The sequence below is a fragment of the Trachurus japonicus genome, chromosome 8 (assembly GCF_045865225.1).
Source record: "Trachurus japonicus isolate A0001 chromosome 8, Traja_1.0".
Lineage (NCBI taxonomy): Eukaryota > Metazoa > Chordata > Actinopteri > Carangiformes > Carangidae > Trachurus > Trachurus japonicus.
Window position 1 is genome coordinate 31,402,181 of NC_140914.1, and position 26,318 is coordinate 31,428,498.

The following is a 26,318-nucleotide window of genomic DNA, read 5'->3' on the forward strand; positions in this document are numbered from 1 at the left end:
TAAGTGGACATTTGTTTGAAACAAGTGAAAATTATCTAAAAACAAGTTAATTTTTAGGTGATGAGTCTTATTTTAAGTGGAAAGAGGTTAGTATTGAGTAGAAATGAGACATTTTGACAAGAAATGACACAAATATTCTTGGAAAGATTTGGGGTTTTTGCAGTGTACACTGCACCTTTTACAGCTCTGTGTCATTTGTTTTGTCGTTGTTGTAGATGAGACCTTCCAGTTCCAGTGTTTTGAGATGCTTATGAATTGTCTCTTATTTCGAGTATTTCGAGCACATTGCACAGTTTGTCCATTGCAACTGCAGCTTGGCATGGTCTTCCTTGTAGACAGCATTGGCGGAAGTCACAGTGATTGAACTGCCATCTGCTTACAGCAACTTATTTGACAACAACCTTGGAAAAAAAATCACACTGTAGTTCCTGTCGGTTTTACACGATTTCCTCTGTCCAGTCCAAGCCAGCAGGCTGGATGCTGGCTTTGAGACGGCGTGGTGGCTGGCCGAGTCCCAGCGCCTCCCCTCCGGTTTTAAGGAGCTGTTCTGGTCTCGAGTGCAGACAAAGGGGACAGGGGCAGGAAGACGGATGGTGCACGATGCTGGCAGAGGGGTAGAGGGCTGCAGCCGTCTGAGGCAACCCCCCCGGCCTGCTGTGGTACTGGAAGAGGCGGAGTGCATCCAGGGGCCTCATGGGGGCGCTGTAGGGACTGTGAGCCGAGGATGCGGGCAGGGACAGAGCCAGGGAGGAGTACTGGTGGAGCGGGAGGTGGGGCAGCGGGGGCGGGATGAAGGGGTACGGCAAGGCGGAGGAAGGAGAGGCGCGGCCCAGCAACAGAGCACCCAGCGGGTCGACCAGAGGGTGGGGCCAAGGCATGGTGTGTCTCTGCCGTTTGTCCTTCATCCTCCTGTTCTGGAACCACACCTGGAGAGAGGGAGGGGTGGAGGAGAAGAGCAGAATAAAGAGAGGTGAAGAATGATGGATGAATAGATGAATATTTGGCTATATGCAAAAATAAAAACTACACTTGTTTACTTAAAATACATCAATAAGATGAAGTGACTAATGACTAACAACACATTTAATAAAAGGCTGAAGATGTGTGCTTTGAGCTTATGCTTGAATGTTTCAACACTTCAGACTGTTCTCAGGTCAGCTTGGAGAATGAAAGCGTAGCTCTGCCTTTGCTCAGGCTGCTTTTTCTTTTAAATCTGTCAAATCATGGAACAATCTCCCAACTAATCTGAAACTCTGTACAGACTTCAATGGTTTTTCTTGGGAAGTCCAAAAAATGGATCATAAGAAACCAGTTATATCAGCATTAAAGCAGAGGTAAGCGATCCGGTCGTTTTGGCTAACTTCCTGTCAGCAGATGGAGTTAGCAGTCCCCGCCCTCGTCCCTACGTCACCACATTCACGCGCATCCCTTGGCTGCACACACAGAGAGGACCGTCCCTTTATGCCGTTCTCTCTCCTCATTGGATAAAGGTTGTAGGATACAAGGAAAGTTTTCTCCTCGGCTCAGAGCAGAGCAGAGTGACTGACAGACCCGTGTTTTAGACCAAACACTCTATAGAAGTGATTGCTGTCTGAAGATATAACTATTTAAGACTTAGATTAACACAAACATTCTGCTTACTTCTGCTTTAATCTTGAGCCTAATTTTTTTTTTTTTTTTTTTTTTTTTAACTTTGGCAATTTTGTGATGTGTGAGTGGGTGTATATATGCACATGTGTATGGATGTTTGGTCTGCTATGTAAATTGATGATTTTTATCTTTCTATTGTTCTTATTCACCTTTCTAGGGACTACGGATGGAAAGTATCTAGTAAGCTAAATCTGCTACAAGGCATCTTTTCTCATCTCAAGACTAATGTTATTTTGTACATTGTCACAGATACAAATAAACCTATTAAATTAAATTAAAGCTGAAAGCTGCCTTTTAGGAGGTTTGAATCCTGCATTCAGAACAAATAACAATCTTGTTCATATGCTGCAAGCATGGCCTAAATATGCTGGTGCAAGACGATGCAGTGGTTTAAAAACAAGTATTAGAATTAAAATTTTAAATTAAATAAAAACATAAGCTGACAAGTGACCAATGTAATGACTCTAAGGTGTAATTTGTTCTCTCCTTCTGACCCTGCATGGGCAGCAGAGTACGACAGACAACACATTTAACTCCCAACACCAGAGGGTGGTGTTCTGTTTCCTACCAACACTTTTAACCAGTATGGCATGATACACTGTAACAAGGTTTGAAATAACCCTATCATGAAGAGCAACTTCACACCTGCAGAATCAAAACCCTGACATTCACTCAGCACCCAGCACATTTCAGTCTTTCCACCGTGACAAAACTATATGGTCAACTTTTAGACATAACAGGAGGAGGCAAATTTGAGGTGCAGTAGAACAGATAACTTTTTTGCCACTGGATTTTCTCTGAAAAAGGAAGAAAAAACATTTCTGTTGCTGTGAACTCTATAAACACGACTGTGGTCAGTACATAAATGGAGCGGAATTCATTGTAATGATGCTCTCTAACTACACAGAGGAGGTGGCAGATCAGAGTGGCTGATTATATTAGCATAATATTTCCTGTTCAGCTCACTGTCCCCCTCTCTCCCTCTCTCCACCTGCAGTCCTCCCCTCTAGTAATGTTGGCCTGCACTGTTTAGAGCTCATGCACCTTACAACATACACTGATGTCATCCAGCATACACACCCTACCCTACATTACGGACACTATGCATGCATCCCATATGTTTTTATGTATGTTATGTGCAAAAATTACACAATTACAATGCTAACATGCTAATGTTTATCAGGTTATATTAAAGCAGAAGTAAGGTGAATATTTGTGTTAATATAAGTCTTAAATAGTTGTATCTTCTGACAGCAATCACTTTTATAGAGTGTTTGGTCTGAAACACGGGTCTGTCAGTCACTCTGCTCTGCTGTAAGCCGAGGAGAAAACTTTCCTTGTATCCTACAACCTTTATCCAATGAGGAGAGAGAACGGCATAAAGGGGCAGTCCTCTCTGTGTGTGCAGCCAAGGGATGCGCGTGAATGTGGTGACGTAGGGACGAGGGCGGGGACTGCTAACTCCATCGGCTGACAAGAAGTTAGACAAAACCACCGGATCGCTTACTTCTGCTTTAATATCTTCATGATCGTTAGCATGGTAGCTGCTAGAGCAGTGGTTCCCAACCTTTTTTTGGCTCGTGACCCCATTTTTGACATCACAAATTTCTGGCGACCCCGCCATCATGTGCAGTCACATGATCGTGGCCATCAATCAAGATGCACCAGCTCAGATATTTTTAAATGCTGCATTTTATTTAAACTTGATTTATATTCGAGAAAGTATAGAATACAGTTGTTTAAGATTGAGTGTGGTGTTTTTAATCATAATTTAAAAAGAATAATAATTAGTTAAAAAATCATCAATATCAATTACTACTAGACATTTCAGGCGACCCCACGTGGGGTCCCGACCCCAAGGTTGAGAAACACTGTGCTAGAGAATGCTGAATGCAAAGTGCAGCTGAAGATGATGGTAATGTTAACTAAAATATTGGGCAAATATTAAAGTTAGTCGATTATTCTACTGACTGCCAAACACAAACTATTTTAACTAATCTTCATGGTCAATCTACAAACTGTTATAAAAGTGAACTGAATTTATATTCCAACTGCATTATACCCTTTCACTTTGTTTTGTCTACTTCAGATGTCTCCACCTTCTTAAAACTTTAAACTGAAGCTGACAAGTTGTGTGTGTGTGTGTGTGTGCCTGTCTGTCCAGTCCTCAACTATTTTACTCACAGAATCTCCCGGAAGAGTGCGCTTCTAAAACGTCAGGTGGTGGCGTTTACAAGGCCTCGCCTCGCATTCCTGCTCTTTCATAAAAGACTCTCCAGTAGTTGCCAGAAAGGTGGCTGCATTTACTACATATTAAAGCTGCTGCAGTGGGTCAGTGGGCCTCTGCATCAAATGTTAGATGCTGCTAAACCTGTCACTACTCAATCTTCTGTGCTGATTGAAATGACAAGAGAGGATGAGAAACTCACATTCACAGGAAATGTCAAAGGAGTGTAATCATGGAGGTGAGTCGCTGTCTCTGATTCTTTTTTGACCTGATGTTTTTTTGTCTATAAGCAAAGGAACTGTGTGTGAACAAATGAGGTGAGACAGTAGGATTTCACAAGACCTTAAAATCACTGATGGACATATATAAGACATGTTGATGTTCCATATGGGGCTAGAACGTAATTAGCTTATCTTAGCATATAGACTAGAAGCAGGTGGTTATGATTAGCCTAGCTTTTCTAAAGGTAAGCTATAGGCCTACACCTCTACTGCTCACTAATTATCATTTTCTAACTAATCTGTGAAAAAAAGACATAATTTGGAAACTATGATCATGTTTTTTTTGTTGTTCTGTGGAAAATAGTTATTATTCTTCTGTTTGAGTGTATGGATACACCAGATAAACCATATCAAAGAAACAGACAGGGATTTTCTCACATTTTGGTTCCCGGCTCTCTCACAGCCTCCATTAATAAAGTCATTAATGAAAACATGGTAATGCGTCTCAAAAACAAGTAAGAGGAACAATGTTGTTTAAATGTTTTATGAGCCTGGTTACGAAGCTGGGAACACACAGTATGCATGATTGTGGAGGCCGGGGAGCGGATGGATTTTCATTTCTGCTAACATGTTAACAGGTTAGAGTGGACACGCTGGCCATGTGAGAAGTGCGTGTCACATATTTGCGGCTGCATCAGAGCAGAGACCTGTTGATGTCATATTCACATGGCAGGCAGTGTGTTTCCACTGTAACTGTTTCACCTGAATCTGTATTTTTGTATACTGGCCACAGCCAACAGGCCAGTTGTCTTATTTATTAAAGGTAATGTCTTTGATATTATTTAACATGCGGAAAGCAATCTAACAAATAGCCTACTTCCCAAACTGTGAAACAATTTGCTGCCGTTATCTCTCTCATTGTCTCTCCCTGCTCTGATGGCATGTAAACCAGCAATTATAACATCAAACTAAATACAAACTAGAATGAATGAATGAAGTGGACAGTTATATTTTGTCCATCTGTTATGCAGGCAAATATTCATGATCAGACCAAGTTTTTACTGCACACTACCTCCACATGGACACACACACACACACACACACATGCAGACTATTGAATGAATGAAAACGGGGTGGACCATCAATGTCAAAAAACTTGTGTGGGGATTCTCACACAAAAACTTTGTTGAGGCCGAATTTGAAGAACTGGAACACAGGTGTGTTGAGACTGAAACCAAAACACTTAGACCAGAGTGGGCTAGTATAGAGGTATATTCGTGCCATGGCTATACCTGTTTCATTTTCATTTATTGTTTATTTGACGAGGACAATGCACATTAATGGACAATAAGTGATGCGCACATCACGTCATGTAAATGTGCCAGATTTATCTTAGAGCTAATTTCAATCTGTAGTCCTCACATTTAAAGACTGACAGACATACCATACCAAAAAACAACAATAGGAAGCTACCTGCGTGAGTTAAAAAAAGACATAGTAATGGCAGCAGTTACAACAATAAGAAAACAGATAGCAACCTGCATAAATACAAGAGAGGCCAGAGTGCTAGCAGCAGTTATGTATATCAGTAAAAAAAAGAGAGAAATAAGAAAACAGATAACAATGCCATGCATTGCTGCATGGCATTACCTGCCTAAATATAATAACAGCACCCACCAGTTCCTCCCTCTCTCTCTGAATGAGTGGACTATCCCTATGCTGGAATAATTCATGGCCCTCGGTTTGCTTTAAGAATATACGCCACATAAAGACGGTATTGATTTGAATACCACAAACAGGAAACACAGAAACCCTTTGCAAGATCAGATAATAAGACAGAGCCCACCTAAAGGCCTCGGTTCTAATCCCCTGTGGGCACACACACCGACAGCTGCAGACACCACGCTGTTGCTATTATTATATTTCCTTCTGGTCTGCTTTGGAGGAGCACATGGACAGTTAGTGCTCCTCCGTGTGATGTGGTGACGACTTCACACAGACGCAACAAAGCGGTGGGTTCACAGACATGCCTGGCTTACACCCACTGATGATGAAATTTACCTCACACGGACCCTCGCGTGCGTTCACATGTGGAAAGTATAACACTGACTTAAAGCTCTAATTATGCCAGACCATTTTTTGTTGCTCTTCTGTGGTGCATTATACCACGTTACCGCCCCCCAAAAGCCACTAGTAGAAATGACATAAAAGAAAATTAGATCATTTTAATGCTTGTTGGTGGGTGTATTATTCCTGAAACTCGTGCTTTTTGTTGTTATGATTAACAATTCTGTTATGCAAAGGATACTCATGAATTTCTAGTTTTATTCTCAACCTGTTAAAAGCTTAATGAACTATAGTTGAAACTACTAACCTGTGAACCTCGAGATTATTTTGTTAACTGCTTCCAAAGTCAGAGATCGACTGTAAGTCTCAGGTTTTAAACTGTGTCAGAATAAACATATAGCCCACAGTTCCATGATGACAGAGAAATCTGTGACAAAAATATCCATCCAGATAAAGAGACAAACAAAAAATGACTGCACTATCAACCAGTACAGTTGCTTGCTTAATCTGGTTCTCAATTATCCAGTGAAGCACTAAACTGACTCTGAGTACCACAAGTTAATGGCAGGTGAGTTTTTTTAAAATCATTATAGTACAGGTATAGGGTAATGCTCTCACTACATCTTGTGTTGTGAATGACTGAAAAATGAACTGGCTTCGGGGGTTACAGTGCAGATTTATTTCTACTGTCTTAGTCATGGACCAACCCACTGCATTAAAGTTTATGCAAGTAGCACAAATTCTGTGTTCTGTATCATATTATGCAATAGCCTATATGTTGTTGTTGTTATTATGCAATAGCCTATATGTTGTTGTGTTTTGCAGTAGCCAAAATGATTTCCATATCACTGTCGAGGGCACATTGTTTAAAGTTAGATTTATGTTCTCAAACTGATTTTTAAAATAGTTTTAATATAATTTTAACAGTGTCTTTGTATGAGTCGAAACTAATGGGTCCCTATATAAATATGAAATGTGTTCAGAAATGTATAATCATAATAATATAGGCTAATATTGATGCCTTAGTGGTTTGAGGGTAAAACACTGAAGAACCGCACTGTGTTGGTACCTTTATAGTGGTCTCCGGTAGATTGAGCGCGGTGGCCAGCTCGCAGCGCCGGGGTCTGGACACGTAGCTCTCCTTGCCGTACTCCTGCTCCAGACGGGACAGCTGCTCTCGCGTGAACGCCGTCCGGTGCCGCCGGCTCTGGTCCAGGAAGACGCTGCGCTGAGAGGGCTCGTGCGGCTCCTCGCGGGCCACGGCCGCCACCGGCGTCAGTCTGCCCTCCGCCACTGAAATGATATAAGACCAGAGGCACGAGCTCACAGAAGGCACGTGGCGCATTCATAATAATAATAGGGCCTAATATTAATCCACCAGCTGGTCTAGTGGAAACTAAGACTGCAACTCAGGCTCAGAAATACAGTAGGCTTCATCAAATTAGACAGTGACAGGATATTTAATGTTTTACCCTGATGATCTGGCTCTAAATTGAAGTTTTATCAGCGTGCCATGTCATTATTTGTCCATTGTTTGGAAAGTTTCTCACTGAACTATGACATGTTCCAGGAAGTAGCACTAAATATTTGCAGCCTGTGTTGAAGACAGTGGATTTTCATTAACCTACATAAGGCTCATTGTTGTTGACAGAATGTTTTTAATCAGCACTTCTTCTCCCAGACCACAGATGAGTCTGTTAAGGGTTTCATAACAGTTTGATGTTTGTGGTATTACTGTGTAGGATAACACAGGGACTACTGTACATTTCTTTCTCCTTTTGACTCTGGGTGAGGTTTTTACCATAAATATAGATATAGATTTATTTAATCCATATAACGCAAAAAGCATGAAAATGTCCTGATTTGGTGCAGTAATGTATGCTAATTTATGCCTTTTATAACCATAAAACATTTATGGCAAATGGAACCACTTTTCTACATATTAGGTCATAATATGGTCAGATGGAAAAAAATTAATTATATATTTTTTTACAAGACCTACCTAGAGGAGTTGGGGTCTGTTGAACAATGAGGAAGTATGGCTTTAATCAAAAGTATAAATCAAATAGACATAACTTACTTCTGTTTCTCAGCTGTATAAAATAGGCCATTTTGGATTTTTTTCTCTTTCTCTTTTACTTTCTTTTTTTGTTGTAAAACTGTAACTGTAAAAACTTTTGTTCCTATTTGTTTTGCAACGAAACTCAACTTGAGGAATTGATTGGGTCTCGGTAATAAAGTTTGCTCAAAACGATTACTCACACATCAGGTTGTTTTTCTGCTGTAAAGGTGTAAAAATATATATGTATATATATATTTTAAATCCTCCTTTCCCTCGGTGGTCCCGTGTTTCTTCTCCCCTCCAGTCCAGCAGGCAGCTCCGCTTCACAGTCAGCCACCGTGGAGACACTGGCCCAGGCGTCTTTTGACACTCTCCAACACACACTTCATCCAGGCCCGTTCAGACACTCAGTGAGAAGATGAGGTGTTTCTGTCCCAACAAACACCCCCCTTCTCCTCCCCTCCCTCCCACCCTGTTACTGTCTGTGTCCCCCCCCCCCCCCCCCCCAGGGCTGCTCCTCTCTCCTCCTCTGGCCCATCGCAGCCGCTCCAGACAGGCCGAGCAGTGCGCGTCGGCCCGGCGCGGCGCCGCGGCCCCGAGAGGTGTTAAATGTATTTAGGGGTAAAGCCTTTGGTCTCCGTCTCGGCCTTTGTACTTTTGTTATGGAGAATTAAAGACGTACAGGCAGAGACAGCAGCCAGACCCTCATTGTGCTCCGCTGTTTGATGTTTGCGGGTTTGGAAGTAAATCATTACAGGCCTAATGGCTCCAAATTGGCCGATGTGGAGCTCGGTGCAGAGGACTTATTAAAATAAAATTGGTAGCCTCAGACAAATATGATAACTTATTATTATTATTACTATCTTATATATAGTATTCACGAGAGATTTCCTTGTTTAGTGTCGATGCATTTTTAAAATCTTCAAAAAAGCAAACAAGCGTCTCATTTTGAAATAAGACTTGTTGTTATGGGATGAATTCACTGATGCTTTGCTTTTGGATTTGAATAAATATCCAGTTTAGTTATCAGTTATGACTCTACGGGACAGATGAATCGGGTTTTAGCAGCACATTAATCAAAACGCTGTGCTGTAAGTGCAGAGGAGATGACCCTTGAACCGGTGTTTTGGGCTTTATTATAGCTATAATCTGCTCTGATTGTTAATCCAGCGGTCAGATGATGATAAAAAGGACATAGTAGACAGACAGACGCCAGGTAGGGTGGAGTCACTGTTACGCGGAGGAAAGTTATCATTATCAAAAGAAAACACAGGTGCTATAAGAATCAGGTCACACTGGGATGTCCCAGTTGCAGAGTATTAGTATCATAAATCAACATTTCGATTCTTAAATAGCTAAACTCTGCTGCTCCGTTGTTGTGGGAATATCTCTGATGGAAGAGCGTTTATTTTATTAAGAGGCAACTTACAAATACTGTTACAAAAACAATGGAATTATAATCACTCCGAGATTCAATAAAATTTTAGCTGGATTTTTGCAGTCAGCATAGATAGATAGATAGATAGATAGATAGATAGATAGATAGATAGATAGATAGATAGATCAGATAGATCCGATTTTTTTGACTCGACTTTGCTTCCTCCACAGCAGTAAAAGTTGAATATAAGAGAATGAACATAAGATATAGTACATCAGATATCTATACATATGAAGCATTATGTATGAACAATTCCTTTTGTTGCACAGAGATGTTAGGTTAGGCCATGGAGAGGTGCAGCTTTTATGAACAAACTGATAAAACTTAGTTGTACTGTGTAAAAACTACTGTCAACACCAATCAAAGATACAGAGCATAATAAAAACCTTTGTATTTAACTTTGTTTTATAGCTGAAGGCTCAAAGAGCTTGAACAGAATGTGCAACATTTTCTGGAGCAGACTTCTGAAACATGGGATGGTCAGTTCAAAACAAGTCTGTCAGAGAGGCTTTCTGCATGCTGACTGCTGGCTGCCTACTTATGAAGAAGAATTCTGATGTTTGCTTTGATCGGGTACTTTCTGCATCCCATCTCTCCCTCCAAGCCCCCTGTCACACATTAGTGTCTGCAGTACATCACCACCACCTCTAGGGGTCAAGCTCCAAAAACACTGGATTCTTTAACTTGCAAGTTGAAAGTATTTTAATTAGACCCTCCCTGCCTGGTTAATTCTCACATCTTTTAAACCAAGTCTTTTATGCCAAGTCTACTGATCTTTTTTCTTTTTTTTAAATGTAGGGCTTTTATAGCTGTGCTGCAGTAAGAATATTAAACCATTTCTTGTTGTTGGCGTTTCCTATCGGACGTTCTAGTGTGTATAGCGGACTGATATGACCACTCTCTGCTCTCTTTGCTCTATATGTCTTATTCTACTATTAACAATGATACAGTTGATGAAAGTACTTGCTGTAATGGAGTTGAGGCTCCGTGTATTGGAAGTGCTCCCCTACTAACACCAGGTGTAGCCCATAACCCCAGATTGTCATCCATACATGGTCCAATCAAAAAAGGAAACAAATAAACAAACAAAAAAGTCTTGATGAGACTCCCAACTGACCAGTATACAAGATCATGCAGGGCTCAGCTCCTCCTCCACTATCCAGTTTTATTAAGTTCAAATCCTCTGCTATTAGAACTACGCAAGGTGCGACAAAAAAAGATTGCGTAATCCCGTTAAAGAACAGCACATTCAGCCAGGCTGTGTTCTCATTCAAAGCATCAGAAGATCAGAGAATCTCCATCATATCACTCATTCCAAACAAATGTTAAGAACTGGCTTGTAGACACCCAAAGATGTGAGCACTGATGTTGTTATTGTTGTCCAAATGTGTATTACTAACGTGGACACACATCATCTTGTTGTCGTCCAAATGTGAATTTATTATGTATGTATTTATGGACAGTTAGTATGTGTATGTGGTACAATATTTTATTCCATTGTTGTTCTTTTTAAAGGTTGCCTTATACAAACTGGCAGAGGGACAATCGATGAAAACTAGCTTATTCAGCTAATTCGAGTGCATTTACATGTGTGTGTTTTTTAATACAATGTTTATTAATGTGCATTGTCCCTTTCAAATCAACTAAACTGAAACTGAAACCAGTTGTGGAAATATGGTCGGTCAGTCAGTCAGTCAGTCAGTCAGTCAGTCAGTCAGCAAAAGGTTTTTTGATGAGACAAGACCAGGTTCTGCTTATGTTTAGTCACGGAACTACTTGTCATCATGGTTACAATACTAAACACTGCTGATATTAGTCATGGTCATGGTTAATAGAAATATGGCATTAGGTCAATAGATAGTTGTTTTACAATTCCATCTTCCCACCAGCTTCCTGGATCCTGTCTGGCACATTCATTCAAATGACTGTATTGTAGATTCTAAAGCATTATGCCATATTTGTCCAGATACATATTGGGAAAAACTGTAAGAAAAAATGGACAAGACATGGTTTGTCTCTGGTTTCCTGTTTGTTCTGTCTTATTGTGATATTCCCTATGTCTTTTCTTCCTGTGCTGGCTCTCCTGTGATTACCTCCTGTGTCTGTGTACCTGTGTATTTAAACTCATTCTCATGAGTAAAATACATTGTTTAACTTTCATCATACCTGCATCTGGGTCCAGTTACTCCAAACCCTAACAACTTTGTAAAAAGTCTTGTTTTTAAGTTTGGAATGAGATGATCTTAACAAACTGAAACCTACCTCAGAGGAAATAAGAAGTAAGCTGTTATTTACAGTAAAGGGCTATAGTGAAATTGGACATCCACGGTCATAATGTACCATCTGATTGGCTGATTCCACGTAAATACTGTGTGTAACTTGTGCTCTATGTTTAATTAAAGCAGAAGTAAGCGATCCGGTGGTTTTGGCTAACTTCCTGTCAGCCGATGGAGTTAGCAGTCCCCGCCCTCGTCCCTACGTCACCACATTCACGCGCATCCCTTGGCTGCACACACAGAGAGGACCGTCCCTTTATGCCGTTCTCTCTCCTCATTGGATAAAGGTTGTAGGATACAAGGAAAGTTTTCTCCTCGGCTCAGAGCAGAGCAGAGTGACTGACAGACCCGTGTTTCAGACCAAACACTCTATAGAAGTGATTGCTGTCGGAAGATGCAACTATTTAAGACTTACAGTATATTAACACAAATATTCCACTTACTTCTGCTTTAACCTGCTATAACATTGCAGAAGGATCAGGTGAAAGGCTCAGGACCTTTCTCAGGAACACACAGTGGGTGTAAACCTCTCAGCCTCTCACAGCCGCTCTCTGCTCCTCTGCTTCTCCCTCTCCGGGGTAAACAGTGGAACAATGTGAAGATGGTTAGAGAAATGTTCTGACCTCGGTTTGAGGTCATGGGAATAAAGGGTATGGAATTGTCATTTAGAGGAATGAAGTGTCTCGTGCCGCTGACTGATCAAACCCCAACACTCTCTTCTTCTCTGTTTTCATGTTGGAGGAACAATGCACATGCTGCATTACTTCTACTTCTAGGTGCTCCATGTGTTACACATATGCAGCTAGGTTGCACATGTTCTGTTTATGAATTTACAGTCCCCAAGCAAGCCTCACACAAACAATCAGTGGATGTGTTAAAAGAAAAACAAAACAAAACAAAACAGAAGCCTTTATTTCTTTAACACTGACTGTCCTTTATGTTATAATATAAGACATGCTTTTAATGTTTATTGTTGCCTGTTTTATTCTTAATTGTTTTCTTGTCTTTATGTTTTAATGCTTTCTGCTTCTTGTGTTACTTTTTACTTCCTGTACAGTGTCTTTGAGTACATGAAAAGTGCTTTCTAAATTAAATGTATTATTATTATTATTATTATAAATTCTCCCTAGCTCATATGCCTGTCTCACATACAAAGCAACCAAAAAGCCAGACCCATTCAACTTCTAATACAACATCATGACAATGCATGACTGTAGTTCACCTGCAAAACTCAGCTGATTGGACACATCCGTCCAAATCGGTTGAGTAACATTAAAGGTTAAAAGGTTTTTTTTCCGTACATCACTCCCTCTAGACTTAAAAACATAGATCCCAGTGCTTCGAACCTTTGTTGGCGTAACTGCGGACAAGTGGGAACGCTGGTTCATATGTTGTGGCAGTGTCCTATAATTAAATGTTTTTTGGACAGAAGTCTGTAAATTAATTTCAAGGTTCGTTGATATTGAGATTGTACCATGTCCAGCTGTCTGTCTGTTGAGACACAGAGCTGCTCAACAGGATGACTGGTTTGGCCTTTTTGGCTGCGAAGCGAATGATTCTGACGAACTGGAAAGTTCATAGACCAAGATGTTTTTCATTGGAGGAGTGGGTTTCTGAATTTTTGAACCTCCTGGGTATGGAGCGGGTGGCAGACACGTTGAATGACACTGGGTTCAGGATCGGGGACATTTGGAACCAGGTGTGGAAGTGCCTGTTATCATCACAAATGTTCTGAAGGACTTTAAAAGTAGTTAAATATGTCTGTGTTCTCTTTCTTGTTCTGTGTGTCTTATTTTGATCTGAAATCATACTTGGCATGCACTGTATATTTCCCCTTTATGTGATGTTGTTGTGAAATGTCTGTGTTTCGTTGTTGTTATTGTTGCTATGTGGTTTGTACTGTGTGTCTTTTGTCTGTAGGCTATGTACTCAAAAAGTTTAATTAAAAAAAAAACAAAAAAAAAACATTAAAGGTTTTGTCATTCTTAATCTGCACAGAAGAACACAAACCAGAGGTAGGAGGTGAAAGACAGACTTTCTAAGGGCAGGTTGGATGTTGTTAGTATGATGCCATGTAAAGCCCTTTGAGACAAACTGTTTGTAAAAACGGGCTATACTAATGAAATTGCCTTGCCTTGCCTTGCCTTATTGCAAATATGGAGAAGAGCAGTTGTTGGGGAAGGGGAAGGGACTGGGCAGTGGCTGGCTGACTGTACGCAGTGGGTGGAGGTGGGGTGGGGGTGGGGGTGGCGGTGGGGGTTCTTTGACGGATGATGCTGTTGCACATGGGGAGAACAGTGAGATTAGTTGGGGGATCAGATGATTCCACAGATGGGAAGCAGACAAAACGCAGAGCTGGACGTAGAACACAACAGGGAGACTGGATACTGAATCATGCTGCGGTAGGATGTGGTGTTTCTGGCAAAATGGAGATCAGGTGTGGATGGAGACTACTAGGAATGTGCTTAAAGGGAAACTTTGGTTTTTTTTCAACCTGGGCCCTGTTTTCATATGTTTTTCTGTATATGTGAGTGATGGATAATACTTTTACTGAGGTGGCTCCAGTATTGAGCCGGGCAGGCAGCCTGCAGCCCAGCTAACGCTCTTCAACCGGGCAAGTGGCTCCCGTCAAAATTCGCCCTATAAACGGGCATTTTTTTCACACTGACAGGCTCAGATAGTTACAATGAGTGTCCGACAACATACTAGAAAGGAGAAATGAACGTATGTCTCTACCTTTAGCTGGAGGTCGCTGTTTGTTGTGATTTGTGTCCAGATCTCAGCACGCTAGAAATCCACAGGGTCTGCAGCCACTTTGACCGGGGATGACTACTGCCAGCCAAAGAAAAGACGCGCTAAAGGTGGAGACATGCGTTCATTTCTCCTTTCTAGTTTGTTGTCGGACACTCATTGTAACTATCTGAGCCTGTCAGTGTGAAAAAAATGCAGGTTTATAGGGCGAACTTTGGCTGTCGGTTGCAGCGAAATGCCGATAGCGACGGGCTAATTTCTGTTACCCTGTCTATGGAGTTTTACACTATACGTTAGCATTAAGCTAGCGGACTTTATGCTTAGTTGTGATACTGGCTAACATCTAAACATCTCTGACAATATGTTGCCTCAAATACGTTGTTGACTTAACTTAGAACAGATGTAGACATCCTTGTTCATTTTATCCACGTTTAGTTGGTGTTGTCGGTTGAGATGTGGCTTGGGAAAAGGTAAAAAAAATCCCCCCCGTGGCCCAGCCTCTCAGGATACCTAGTGTCGGAGTTGCATGTACCCCATGCACACCGTTTGACCATTTTAAACTTAAAATGTCAAGAAAAAACATATAAAAACGAATGAAAACTGACTAACTGCAATGCATTTCAATGGACGTGGAAGCAGAGAATGTCCGAGCTAGCTATGCGCAGTTGCGCACTGTGATTGGCTCATCGCGTTTGGGGGCGTGGCTTAGCCATAGGTCAATTGTATTATCCATCACTCACGTATACAGAAAATCATATGAAAACAGGGCCCAGGTTGAAAAAAACCGAAGTTTCCGTTTATGTCAAACCCCTTTGGAACAACCAATGGCCTCATTTATCATTGTGGATACACCTTTTTTTACACCCTTTTCCCCCCGTTTTGTGCGTACGCACTTTTCTCCGCCAAATTTGGGATCTATCCATCTATCCAGTTCCGCTTTTTTCCCCAGTCCTCCGCCCACCTCGTTGTCACTTTGTTGTCACTTTGTTGCCGCTCCACAGAGCGCACATGGCTAATTAAATATGCACGTGCTGACCATATATAGTTGTATATAGGCGTTCCGGGGGCGGAGTAAGAGGTGTGTTCACGTGTGCACCATTCTTGGGTCCGGTGTGATTTATTGCGGGGAGTTGTGCATATGCACAGTTTGATTGATCTGAAAAAGGTGTAAATATTTCGGGTGTACGCCACTTTCGTCTTTTCGCCGTACGCAAAACTTTAGTAGCAGTTTTACACCCTCTTTGATAAATGAGGCCCCAGGACTCTTTCTAATGTTATCACCTGGCCAACTGAGCAATTTGGAGAGGGAGGTGAGGTGACCAAGAACCTGATGGTTGCCCTGGCTGAGCTCCTGTGTGGAGAAGCCTCCACAAGCAAAGTTTGTTCTAAGCATCATGTCTGGTTTCCTCCAAACATGACGCCTGAATTGAGGCCATACAGTTAGTCTTTGGGCGAATCTCATGCCACTGAATATTCCTTTTGAAAACTTTCAGAGAAGAAACTTTGTCTGGCCATTTTGAGGCCTGGTTCACATCTGGCACTAACATGCATCTCAGGTGGGCTGTTCCTGAGTGGACAGCTGTAAGCAAGTTAGTTCACATCTGGGATTAGAATTAGTCTCCATATGTACCTGATGTCACTCACATCGCCGCTCCAAATGTATATATTAGTGCAGAACGAATGTGGCCCTGACCACCTCTAAATGCTGTCTACTGGGGAACTGGATCTCAAATGTGGGGACAAACAACCACACACACTCACATCACCTGGTATGGAGTCACCATGTTAAAGGGGAATTGTCGTTTTTTACAATCTGGACCTTATTTCTAGCATAAAATACGATCATTTAATCACCCAAATAACTTTGGTGTCATTACAAGTCGTTCAGACGAAATTAGGTCCAGCCAAGAGCCGCGTATATCCGTATAATGCGAGTCTACAGGGTTAGGGTTAGGGGCAGCGGAATGCAGCCTCTAAATAACACATTATCAGCCACGAAACTTGTTCATTTCACCAATATTTTGATATGCTAGTGCTATTCCCCTCTGAGTCCGGGGTTAGCTGTTATCAACATCCGGGGTCTGTAGGTTGACCTACTAACCTCTGACCTGGATGATGTCATCTCATAATGCATAATGCATAATGTGTTATTTAGAGGCTGCATTCTGCTGCCCTGTAGACTCGCATTATACAGATATACGCGGGTCTCGGCTGGAGCTAATTTCGTCTGAACGACTTGTAATGACACGAAAGTTATCTGGCTGAGTAAATGATCGTATTTTATGCTAGAAATAAGGTCTTTGGAGTGTGGGAGGAAGCTGTGGCACCAGCAGCAAAAGCCTTAAAGGGATAGTTCACCCAAAATTGAAATTTCACTCATTATCTACTGGGAGAAGTTTCAGAGTCCTCCGTGGCTTCTCTGAGTTACAGGGGGTCTCGGCGTAGCAGTGCATGTCCATATGGCGGTTGCAAATGGATACCAACTGTCTTCGTAACAAAAAGACACACCAAAAAACATCCAAATACCTCCATGCTGCTCGTATGTAATGTCTGTCTTGTATTGAAGCCCCGAAATGCGAAACTGTTCCGAAAAAAAATTAATTTGTCAAATTTCTTCCCAGTTCGTCCAAATTTGACGAACCGGGAAGCTTCCGCTACAAAACAAGCTGGACTTATTTAATTTTTTTCGGGACAATTTCGCATTTCGGGGCTTCAATACAAGACGGACATTACATACGAGCAGCATGGAGGTATTTGGATGTTTTTTGGTGTGTCTTTTTGTTACGAAGACAGTTGGTATCCATTTGCAACCGTTATATGGACATTCACTGCTACGCCGAGACCCCCTGTAACTCAGAGAAGCCACGGAGGACTCTGAAACTTCTCTCAGCCCTTGGTCGACATGAGGGTGAGTAGACAATGAGTGAAATTTCAATTTTGGGTGAACTATCCCTTTAAATAGTCTGAATTTAACCTCCTGTCACTTTAAAACAGCAGGTAGAACGTTGCCCTGGGCTGTTAGAGACAGCATCATGTTTCTCGTTCACTTTGATCTATCTAGATTTCATCCAGATCAGATTTACACCAGCTGTTATGTTTACACTTTCAACTAACACCTGGCTGGTTATTAGAAACACACTCAATGCAGAGGCAAGACAAACTTCTAATACAGACACCTATTAAACACATATTTTTCTAAGGAGGATGAAGAGCCATTTGTGGCCGTGCATAACAATGAGATTTATTTTTAGCACCAAGGCTTTTCAGAGATATAATGCTTTCCACTGGCTGCTGTCAGACTCTGCCAAACCATGTTATCCCAAAGGACTGGTAGTTTTGATCCAATGATCAAAGTACACAGTTCTATCTGTAAAACATATGGCTTTTGAATCTGCTTTATCGCCACACTCTGGTGTTTTACCATCCACTGAAGCTGAATCTGCACGGCAGTAATGACTTCCTGAGAGACACAAAACTGAGACTGGCTTCATAATCATAATTTTTGGTCTTTTTTTTTTAGTTTTTCCATCTGGTGTTAAATGTTTCCAATTTCATTCAAATTCTCTGAATATTTTCTAAATTATTAACATTTTTCATTTACCCGAAAGTTCTAAATAATTCTCTGAATAAATTAATATTTGCCATTTTTACCTTCATGGGATATAGAAAAAAAGATACAAAGTTAAAGGTAGGGTTGGAGATCCAGGAAAAACAGTTCTATCAGGCCACACTTTAAAACATGGCAAAAGTCCAAGCCCCTTTCCTCAAACTTCTCTCTGAAGTCTCATGCAATGCTTGTTCAGCGTTGAGTTCACATCAAGGTGAAGCTGGGAGGGTATCGCGCTTGTGGCGTGATCTAATGCAATCCCAATGTGAGTGATGCGGCTTTCCACGATACTGTCGTGTGTCACTGCGCAGCATCGATAACTGTCCGCCAGCTTTTTCACATGATGGCGGAAAACATGTTTCTTTGCCCTAATAAACCACAACATCAAGTCTAGAGATAAGATGGCTATCATGATCACCTATTTTTAAAAAGAAAAAATGTGGTAGGCAAATACATTGGATCTTATGTTGTTTAGCTGGTCAATCAATTTTGTAAAAAATGCTCTAGAATAGGATCTCCAACAACTTCAAAATGTATTTTTGATAATGTTTTTTGTGTTTTGTTTGAGCTTTAGCAACAGCTACGCATAGCTACTTTAATGTTGAGTAAAGACTGGATATAAAGGGGAAATACACCTAGCCTTGAGCTGACATTGGGAAAAAACAAAGCTCATTTTCTAAAAAGGCTCCTATGTTCACTGGCCTTAATGGCTATCAAACCGGTATAAAAGGTTTACCCGAGGAACATGCAAAACTTTTTGTACCCATAACCTGGAAGTGGAGTTGTGAGTGGGGCCGAGTCGGCCTATCCTTTGAACTATTAACATTGAGTGCAAAAGCTGAATTAATGACTTTTTTTTGAGTGTAAATGGAATATATTTATATTTGGGTTTAGGCAATCAAAAAGTTGGTTGGAATTAATCACAAAAAGACCAGTAATAGACAGTCCAGATAGAAAAAGATTGCACTATATAAAACCTCGAGATTGACCGCAACAGCAATAAATAAAATGGCTTATCAAGTCTCAACAAAAATGCACTTGATGTTGACCGTGTCATCAGTAATGTGATTGCGACCGGGGAACAACCCTTTTTGGGAAAAACTGGGAACATAGGACCCTTTTTCAAAAAGAGGGTCCTATATTCCCCGATTGGGGAACATAGGACCCAGGGAACATAGGTATGCTCCCGGCAAAAACATAAATGGTAGCCTATGGTTCAGACTGATTTGTTATTAGGTAATACCTTGAATGGCCAGCAAGGGTTCCCTCCTGTAGACCTAATGTATTGACCAACACCGATGCAATCTCCACAATATCCTTGGCCATCTTTGTTTTTAAACCCCCTGGTACAATCCATAGGAATGTCTCCTAAAAAAGCAGACTTCCACATCCCTTAATCACTGTATCAATCGTTGCTATATGGACCTCTGGCTCCTTGTTACACAGACTTTGGCACCCTTACATTGGATCTGTTGTTGTCTGATCTGCGGCCACTAGGTGTCACCTGACAACAAAATAGGATCTCCAACCTTACCTTCATAGTAAGCTGCTGCTTAACGTTGGCTTTTTACGCAACAGTCTCTCCCCCAGTGATCCACTCAACAGAGGAAAAGATAAGACACCTAAGATGAAAAGATTTAGCCTTGCTGAATTCAAATTTACAAAGTTGCGTCTAACAAAAGGCTAACTGATGCATCCCCGCAGTGTTTCCCCAAAAGGACCGTAGTGACCTCTCCCCAGCTGTCTGGAGAACAGTCGTTACAGCGAAGTGGAGTTGTGAGTGACTTGGTATTTTTTGCACTATCAGTTAATCTGAGTGAGAAGTTGTTCATCTTTCCTGTTTCAGCTGACTACGCAGCAAATTATAGCTAGTGGGTTTAGGCAATGAAGAAAGCACTGGTTAGGTTATAAATCTACGAGCTTTGTGTTAAGAGGCAGATGATAGATAGATAAGTAGAGCTTTGAAACAACAGCGGGGAACATATATACTCACATATCTCTAAAAAATGTATGCGATCACGGGGAACAAGATGTTGGAAATGATTATCACCACCACTGCTGTGGTTTGCACTCTTTTCTGGCTTGTTGCACTTCTTTTTTGTTGGAGTACTTTGGACCCAGGGAAACACTGTATGTTCCACGGCGTAAAAACGGTCCAACAACCTGGTAGCCTATGTTCAGACAGATTTTTGTGCAAACCAAGCGATATATAGGCTAGCAAACACTCACCTGTGACCTTGATGAACAGACCAAGATCCAATGACTGCAACTGTCATCCTTGGCCATCTTTGTTTTTAAACCCCCTGGTACAATCCATAGGAATGTCTGGCCTAAGCAGCACAGCAGCTGGACTTCAACAAACCCTTAATCACTGTATCAATCGTTGCTATATGGACCTCTGGCTCCTTGTTACACAGACTTTGGCACCCTTATAGGCTACTAGGTCTCTGATCCCTGGTTCCTCATCTGGGCCAATTGTGGTAAACAAACAGGAAATCTTCCAGCTGTCAGTCAGTCAAATCCACCCAGATGTGGAGGTCTGTGGGTCAGGTTCAGGCCATCCTAACCACTTCTCCAGCCTCAGGTGGCCCAGAGTGATAAGGAGAGATGTTAGTGCTCAACTTACATCAGTTGCGTTTAGACATTACACTAAAATAAAAAACGACCTGGCACCAAAGTATTAGTAGTACCTTCTCCCAGCTGTTGACACACACAATTACTCCAGAGGGGCGCTTTCGCTGACTACAGGCTCTGCCGATTTAAAGCAGAAGTAAGTGATATATTTGTTTCAGCTGACTAAGTCTAAATTATAGTTGTATCTTCCAGATGTGATGCACTGTTTGTTCAATAAATCTACGAGCTTTGTGTTAAGAGGCAGTGAAAGCAGTCCCTCTGCTCTGCTCTGAGCCGAAGCGGGGACAACACATTTATCGTATCCTACAGTTTTTAAAATGAGGGACTATCACGCATGCAGGGCTTGTGTACAAGATGGACGCCGAAATGAATTTCACCACGGACTGTGGTTTGCACTCTTTTCTGGCTTGTTTCGAAACTCGTATTTTTGTTGGACCGTGAAGTGGTCTCACCAGTTCGATCCACGTACGGTCCACCTCGGAAGTTACGAGTGGCCGTTATAGTGACTTTCATGCGGTAAAACAGGTCTAAAACACGAGTGTTGCCTGAGACACGCTACCAAGATCGTAGTTGTGACTTGAAGCTGTCATTTACGATTTCAAAAGCCTGCCTAGAATCCTGATCATAGCGAAAACAACCGACCACTTACTTCTGGCTTAAGAGCCTGTATGCAAACGTTTTCTTTTCTTTACTCAGCAGCAATGTCTTGTGGCAGAAATGGCCTTCCTTTAAACCTTAAAATCTGTAGCTCCTCCGTACTTGGGCAACGTGTGTTTTAAGTCCGCAATAAAAAAATGGTTAGCCAACCGTGGGCCAATTAAACAAAAGAGCCGTGTCGCACTAGATCTTATTGTATTGTTTGTTTGTGTGTCTGTCAAATGTTTTGTTGTTTCTGTGGGTCAGGTTCAGGACCATCCTAAACCACTTCCTCACAAGAAGTTAGGGATATGGAGCGAGAGGTTTCAGATCAATACCGAAAACGCACTATAGTTTAGTTTATAAAATTTAAAAAACGTCCTGGCACCAAACTATTTAGTAAATGCATACTTCTCAACTGTTCAGTGTCTCAGTACAATTAACTCCCAACCATGGCTGCTCCACTGACTTACACCTGTACAAATGGGACAATGTTTTCCTTTTCTTTACTCATCCCTACCCCTGGCCTAGCCCTTTAACCCTTGCCCTTAAAACTGTTAGCTCCCCTTACTTTTTAAGGGGTAGGGGTTGAAAGTCAAAAATGGACACCGATAATTAAATCACATAGAATCAGTGTAGCACTCTGCTGCTTTCATATAAGTGTGGTCTGCCACAAATCCTGTATTATGTTGTTTAAAGCAGAAGTAAGTGGTCCGGTCGTTTTCGCTAACTGCTAGAAGTTTCCAGGCAGGCTTTGAGATGAAATTACAGCTTGCACCGAAAACGCACTTTGTAGCCGTTTCAGGCAACCCACTCGTGTTTTTCGACCTGTTTTACCGTTGAAGTCACTATGACCAACTGCCACTCGTACTTCCGACCGTGAACTCGTACATCGAACTGGTACCACTTCATAAAAATACAAGTTTCCTGAACGCACCAATTAACATCCTCGTCCCTACGTCCTCCACATATTCCTTGGCTTGCACACACAGCCCTGCATGCCGTTAACCCTCTGCCTCATTGAAAAAACTGTAGGGGAACGATAAATGTCAACGGCTACGAATTGAGACACCCTTCAAACAACCCTATGTTTCAGTCCAAACACTAAGTGATTGCTTTCGGAAATATAAACTATTTAAGCGTTTGCCACAAATATATCACTTACTTCTGCTTTAACTTAATAAAATAAAATGTAATGCAGACTGATCGGTTCATTGTAAAACATTTATTTATTGATGTAAATGTGGTGATTTATGTACGTATAGGCTACAGATCCCCCAGGCAGCGCTGCTCCTCTGTCCAATACACACATGAAGCTTCACTTTTAATTCAAACAAACTAATGCGACTGCCACAATTGTTACATTTCATCAATGTGACCAGCATTTATCTCCTAAAAATAATTTAACCAGCTGGTGGTAAACTTCTAAAAACCTGTGGGTAAGTTAATTAGCGATCCTCTTTTCTACCGGGATGACGACGGAGGTTGGCCGGCTGATAAGCTCTCCGGCCGGGGTGGTGTCTCGGTGACAAGCCGTTGATCTGTTCCACCGTGGAGCTTCACTTCTCCGAAAAACATCACAGCAAACGTCAAACAGCCGTCATTTGGATAAACCAACCGCAAATTAGGGGTCTAAACAGCTACTTTCTCACATGAAAAAATATAAAAACTTAAAGCAGAAGTAAGCAGAATTTTTGTGTTAATATAAGTATTAAATAGTTCTACCTTCCGACAGCAATCACTTCTATAGAGTGTTTGGTCTGAAACACGGGTCTGTCAGTCACTCTGCTCTGCTGTAAGCCGAGGAGAAAACTTTCCTTGTATCCTACAACCTTTATCCAATGAGGAGAGAGAAGGGCATAAAGGGGCGGTCCTCTCTGTGTGTGCAGCCAAGGGATGCGTGTGAATGTGGTAACGTAGGGACGAGGGCGGGGACTGCTAACTCCATCGGCTGACAAGAAGTTAGCCAAAACCGCCGGATCGCTTACTTCTGCTTTAATAAAATAAAATGTAATGCAGACTGATCGGTTCATTGTAAAACATTTATTTATTGATGTAAATCTGGTGATTTATGTACGTATAGGCTACAGAGCCCCCAGGCAGCGCTGCTCCTCTGTCCAATACACACATGAAGCTTCACTCTTCATTCAAACAAACTAATGCGACTGCCACAATTGTTACATTTCATCAATGTGACCAGCATTTATCTCCTAAAAAGAATGTAACCAGCCGGTGGTAAACTTCTAAAAACCTGCGGGTAAGTTAATTAGCGATCCTCTTTTCTCCTGGGATGACGACGGAGGTTGGCCAGCTGACAAGCTCTCCAGCCGGGGTGGTGTCTCTGTGACAAGCCGTTGATCTGCTTCACCGTGCAGCTTCGCTTCTCCGAAAAATGTCGGAGCAAACGTCTAAACAGCCGTCATTTGAATAAACCGACCGCACATTGGGGGTCTAAACAGTTACTTTCTCACTTAAAAAAATATTAAAACTTAACAAAGTGACGAAATAACAGCGCTACAGCGAGAAATAAAACAGCTGCCGGTTGCAGCGAGATGCATTCTGGGAAACTTGTCATACCCCTCGGTTTGAAGTGTGCCTCTGAAAAATCTCTATTTGAAGGGCCAGATAGCCCTACCACTTCCCCCTAACCCTCATCTGAACCAGAATTGGGACACCTCTACCACTTCATGTGAACACGCAAAACGAAGGGGTAGGGCCGAGGGCTAGGGCTAAGGGGGGAATCGGAATTCACCGTCTGATCCATGAATCCACCACTAAATGTTCTGATTCAATGACAGTTTGTAGTGAAACAGTCGTCTCCATCAGACTGTTTACACTCTGACGTCATGAGACCAAGACCGCACCTGTGTAACAATCCATCAACAGCACCTTCACTATGTGGAGGCTTCAGACGATGGGATGTTTGTCAGAGGGAAGTGTCCACTGAGCTCCGATTGTCACAGAGTGTCATCAGCAAGTTGGACAGAGACACAGAGAGCCGGAGAAGTGGACGTCTTTTGGTCCAATGATGACTTATTGACACATCCACTGTTGTTAACTTTGGTTTCATTATACAGTTTGAGATGAAGAAACTACTACTTTTTGTGAGTAGTGTATGTGGGGGGGGGGGTGAATTAAATTCTACTCTCTAGGTTGGCTCATTTCCAGTTAAGAAAAAAAAATCCATTGTTTTATGCTGTTTTATGACCACATTGCTTACCATTGCAATGTGGTCATAAAACAGCTTGCATGACAGGAATAAATACATACGTATATAATACATATATAAAAATAAAATAAAATGAAAGACATTATAGTTTTAAACTATATTATGTAACCACAAAAATCAGTTGTACAGTGTTATATATTAACATCTTGCAACAACATTGCTACATTGATTGCAGATGACAGGCAAGGCACATTTATTTGTATAGCACATTATCAAACACAGAGACAAGTCAATGTGCTCAACAGAAATAAAAGACATATGAAAATAGAGGTTAGAAAAAAAAACAGTCTTGAAATCTTGAAAACAGTGTCAGAAAAATACAAAAGCACAGATCATAAAATAAATAATATATAATTTATGTGCAAGATTAAAAGATTAAATGAAGGCAGAAATAGTTTATTATAATATGTTAAAAATGAAGTCCGTGTTAAGGCACGCAGAAATGAATCAAAGTGAGGAAGCTGGTTCCACCATCAGGGATCCACAGACCACAACACATGATTATAATGCCAAGTATCAAAGTGGAGGATGATGCTGACTGAGTTCAAGTAGATGGTGCAGATTCAGAAATCCCTGAAGGCAGCATCAGCTGGCAGCCATAGTTAGCTGTTGTTACAATAAACAGCACGTACTGCAGGAGATTGTTTTAGGTTTGAGTGAAGTCTATTGGGTATTTGTTAGCTCTGTGGTACTTAGACTGCTTTGTGTGGAAAGAAGTTTTTACACATGTATTTAAATGGTTGTGTACAACCTATTATAAGGATTTACTATGTAACACAATCTAGTCCAATGCGACCACTAAAACCTACAAAATTACCTTTCTGGCGCAGTCCAAAACTGAACATTATTAGCATGGGATTTACTGCAGTGTTGTTGCACAAGGTTGTTATTGATTGAGAAGGGTTTATATGCTGGTGCTGTGTGGACAGCCAGAGCCAGAGGCACTTTGTTCTGTTGCTTTGTTTGTCCATCTGTACATGCACGTCTGTCCCGCTCTCATGAAGGCGCTATCTCACCAACACCTTAAAAGACCTGCTTCAAATTTGGAACAAGCAGTCAGTAGGACTCAGGGTCAAAGGTCAAGGTCATGGTGATCTTGCGCAGACATGGTTTTGACCTTGTGAATGCAATACCTCGCAAACTTAACAAAGGAACCCCTTTACATTTAAGGTACAGGATGAGCTGATTAGATTTGGGTAGTCAAAGGTCACTGTGGCCTCACTAAGTATTATGGTATACTGTGTACTATGTTTTTGGCTGTAGCAAACACATGCATATGCAAATCCTAATGACATTTTGGTAACACTTATCTCTAAAACGTATTCCAACCATAGGCCGGTGCATATTCTCATTTGCCCAGGTCATAGTATTTCAAAGGAGGTTAAATCGAAAGCAACTGGACTTATTTTATTTGTCCTCAGGAAGAACGTTGATAAACACAACTCTCATAAGAGGCTTCATCAGGTTCATGTTACGCTTATAATCTGTATAAATCATAAACACTCGTCCAACTATCTAAG

General features: G+C 41.5%; 1 protein-coding gene across 1 annotated transcript; it reads right to left on the reverse strand.

The window, feature by feature from the left end:
* Nucleotides 1-437: 437 nt before the first annotated feature.
* Nucleotides 438-8,435, reverse strand: eve1 (even-skipped-like1). The gene is made up of 3 exons (XM_085785474.1): nt 8,428-8,435; nt 7,235-7,458; nt 438-926 (listed from the first exon to the last, which is right to left on the reverse strand). Exons 1-3 carry the CDS (start codon nt 8,429-8,431, stop codon nt 438-440), a joined length of 717 nt encoding a protein of 238 aa, XP_085641600.1. The 5' UTR covers nt 8,432-8,435.
* Nucleotides 8,436-26,318: the final 17,883 nt, after the last annotated feature.

Coding starts and splice junctions, on each gene's coding strand:
- eve1 (XM_085785474.1), bottom strand. Junction 927..7,234: donor TACCGGAGACCACTATAAAG/GTACCAACACAG, acceptor CCCTCTCTCCAG/GTGTGGTTCCAGAACAGGAG.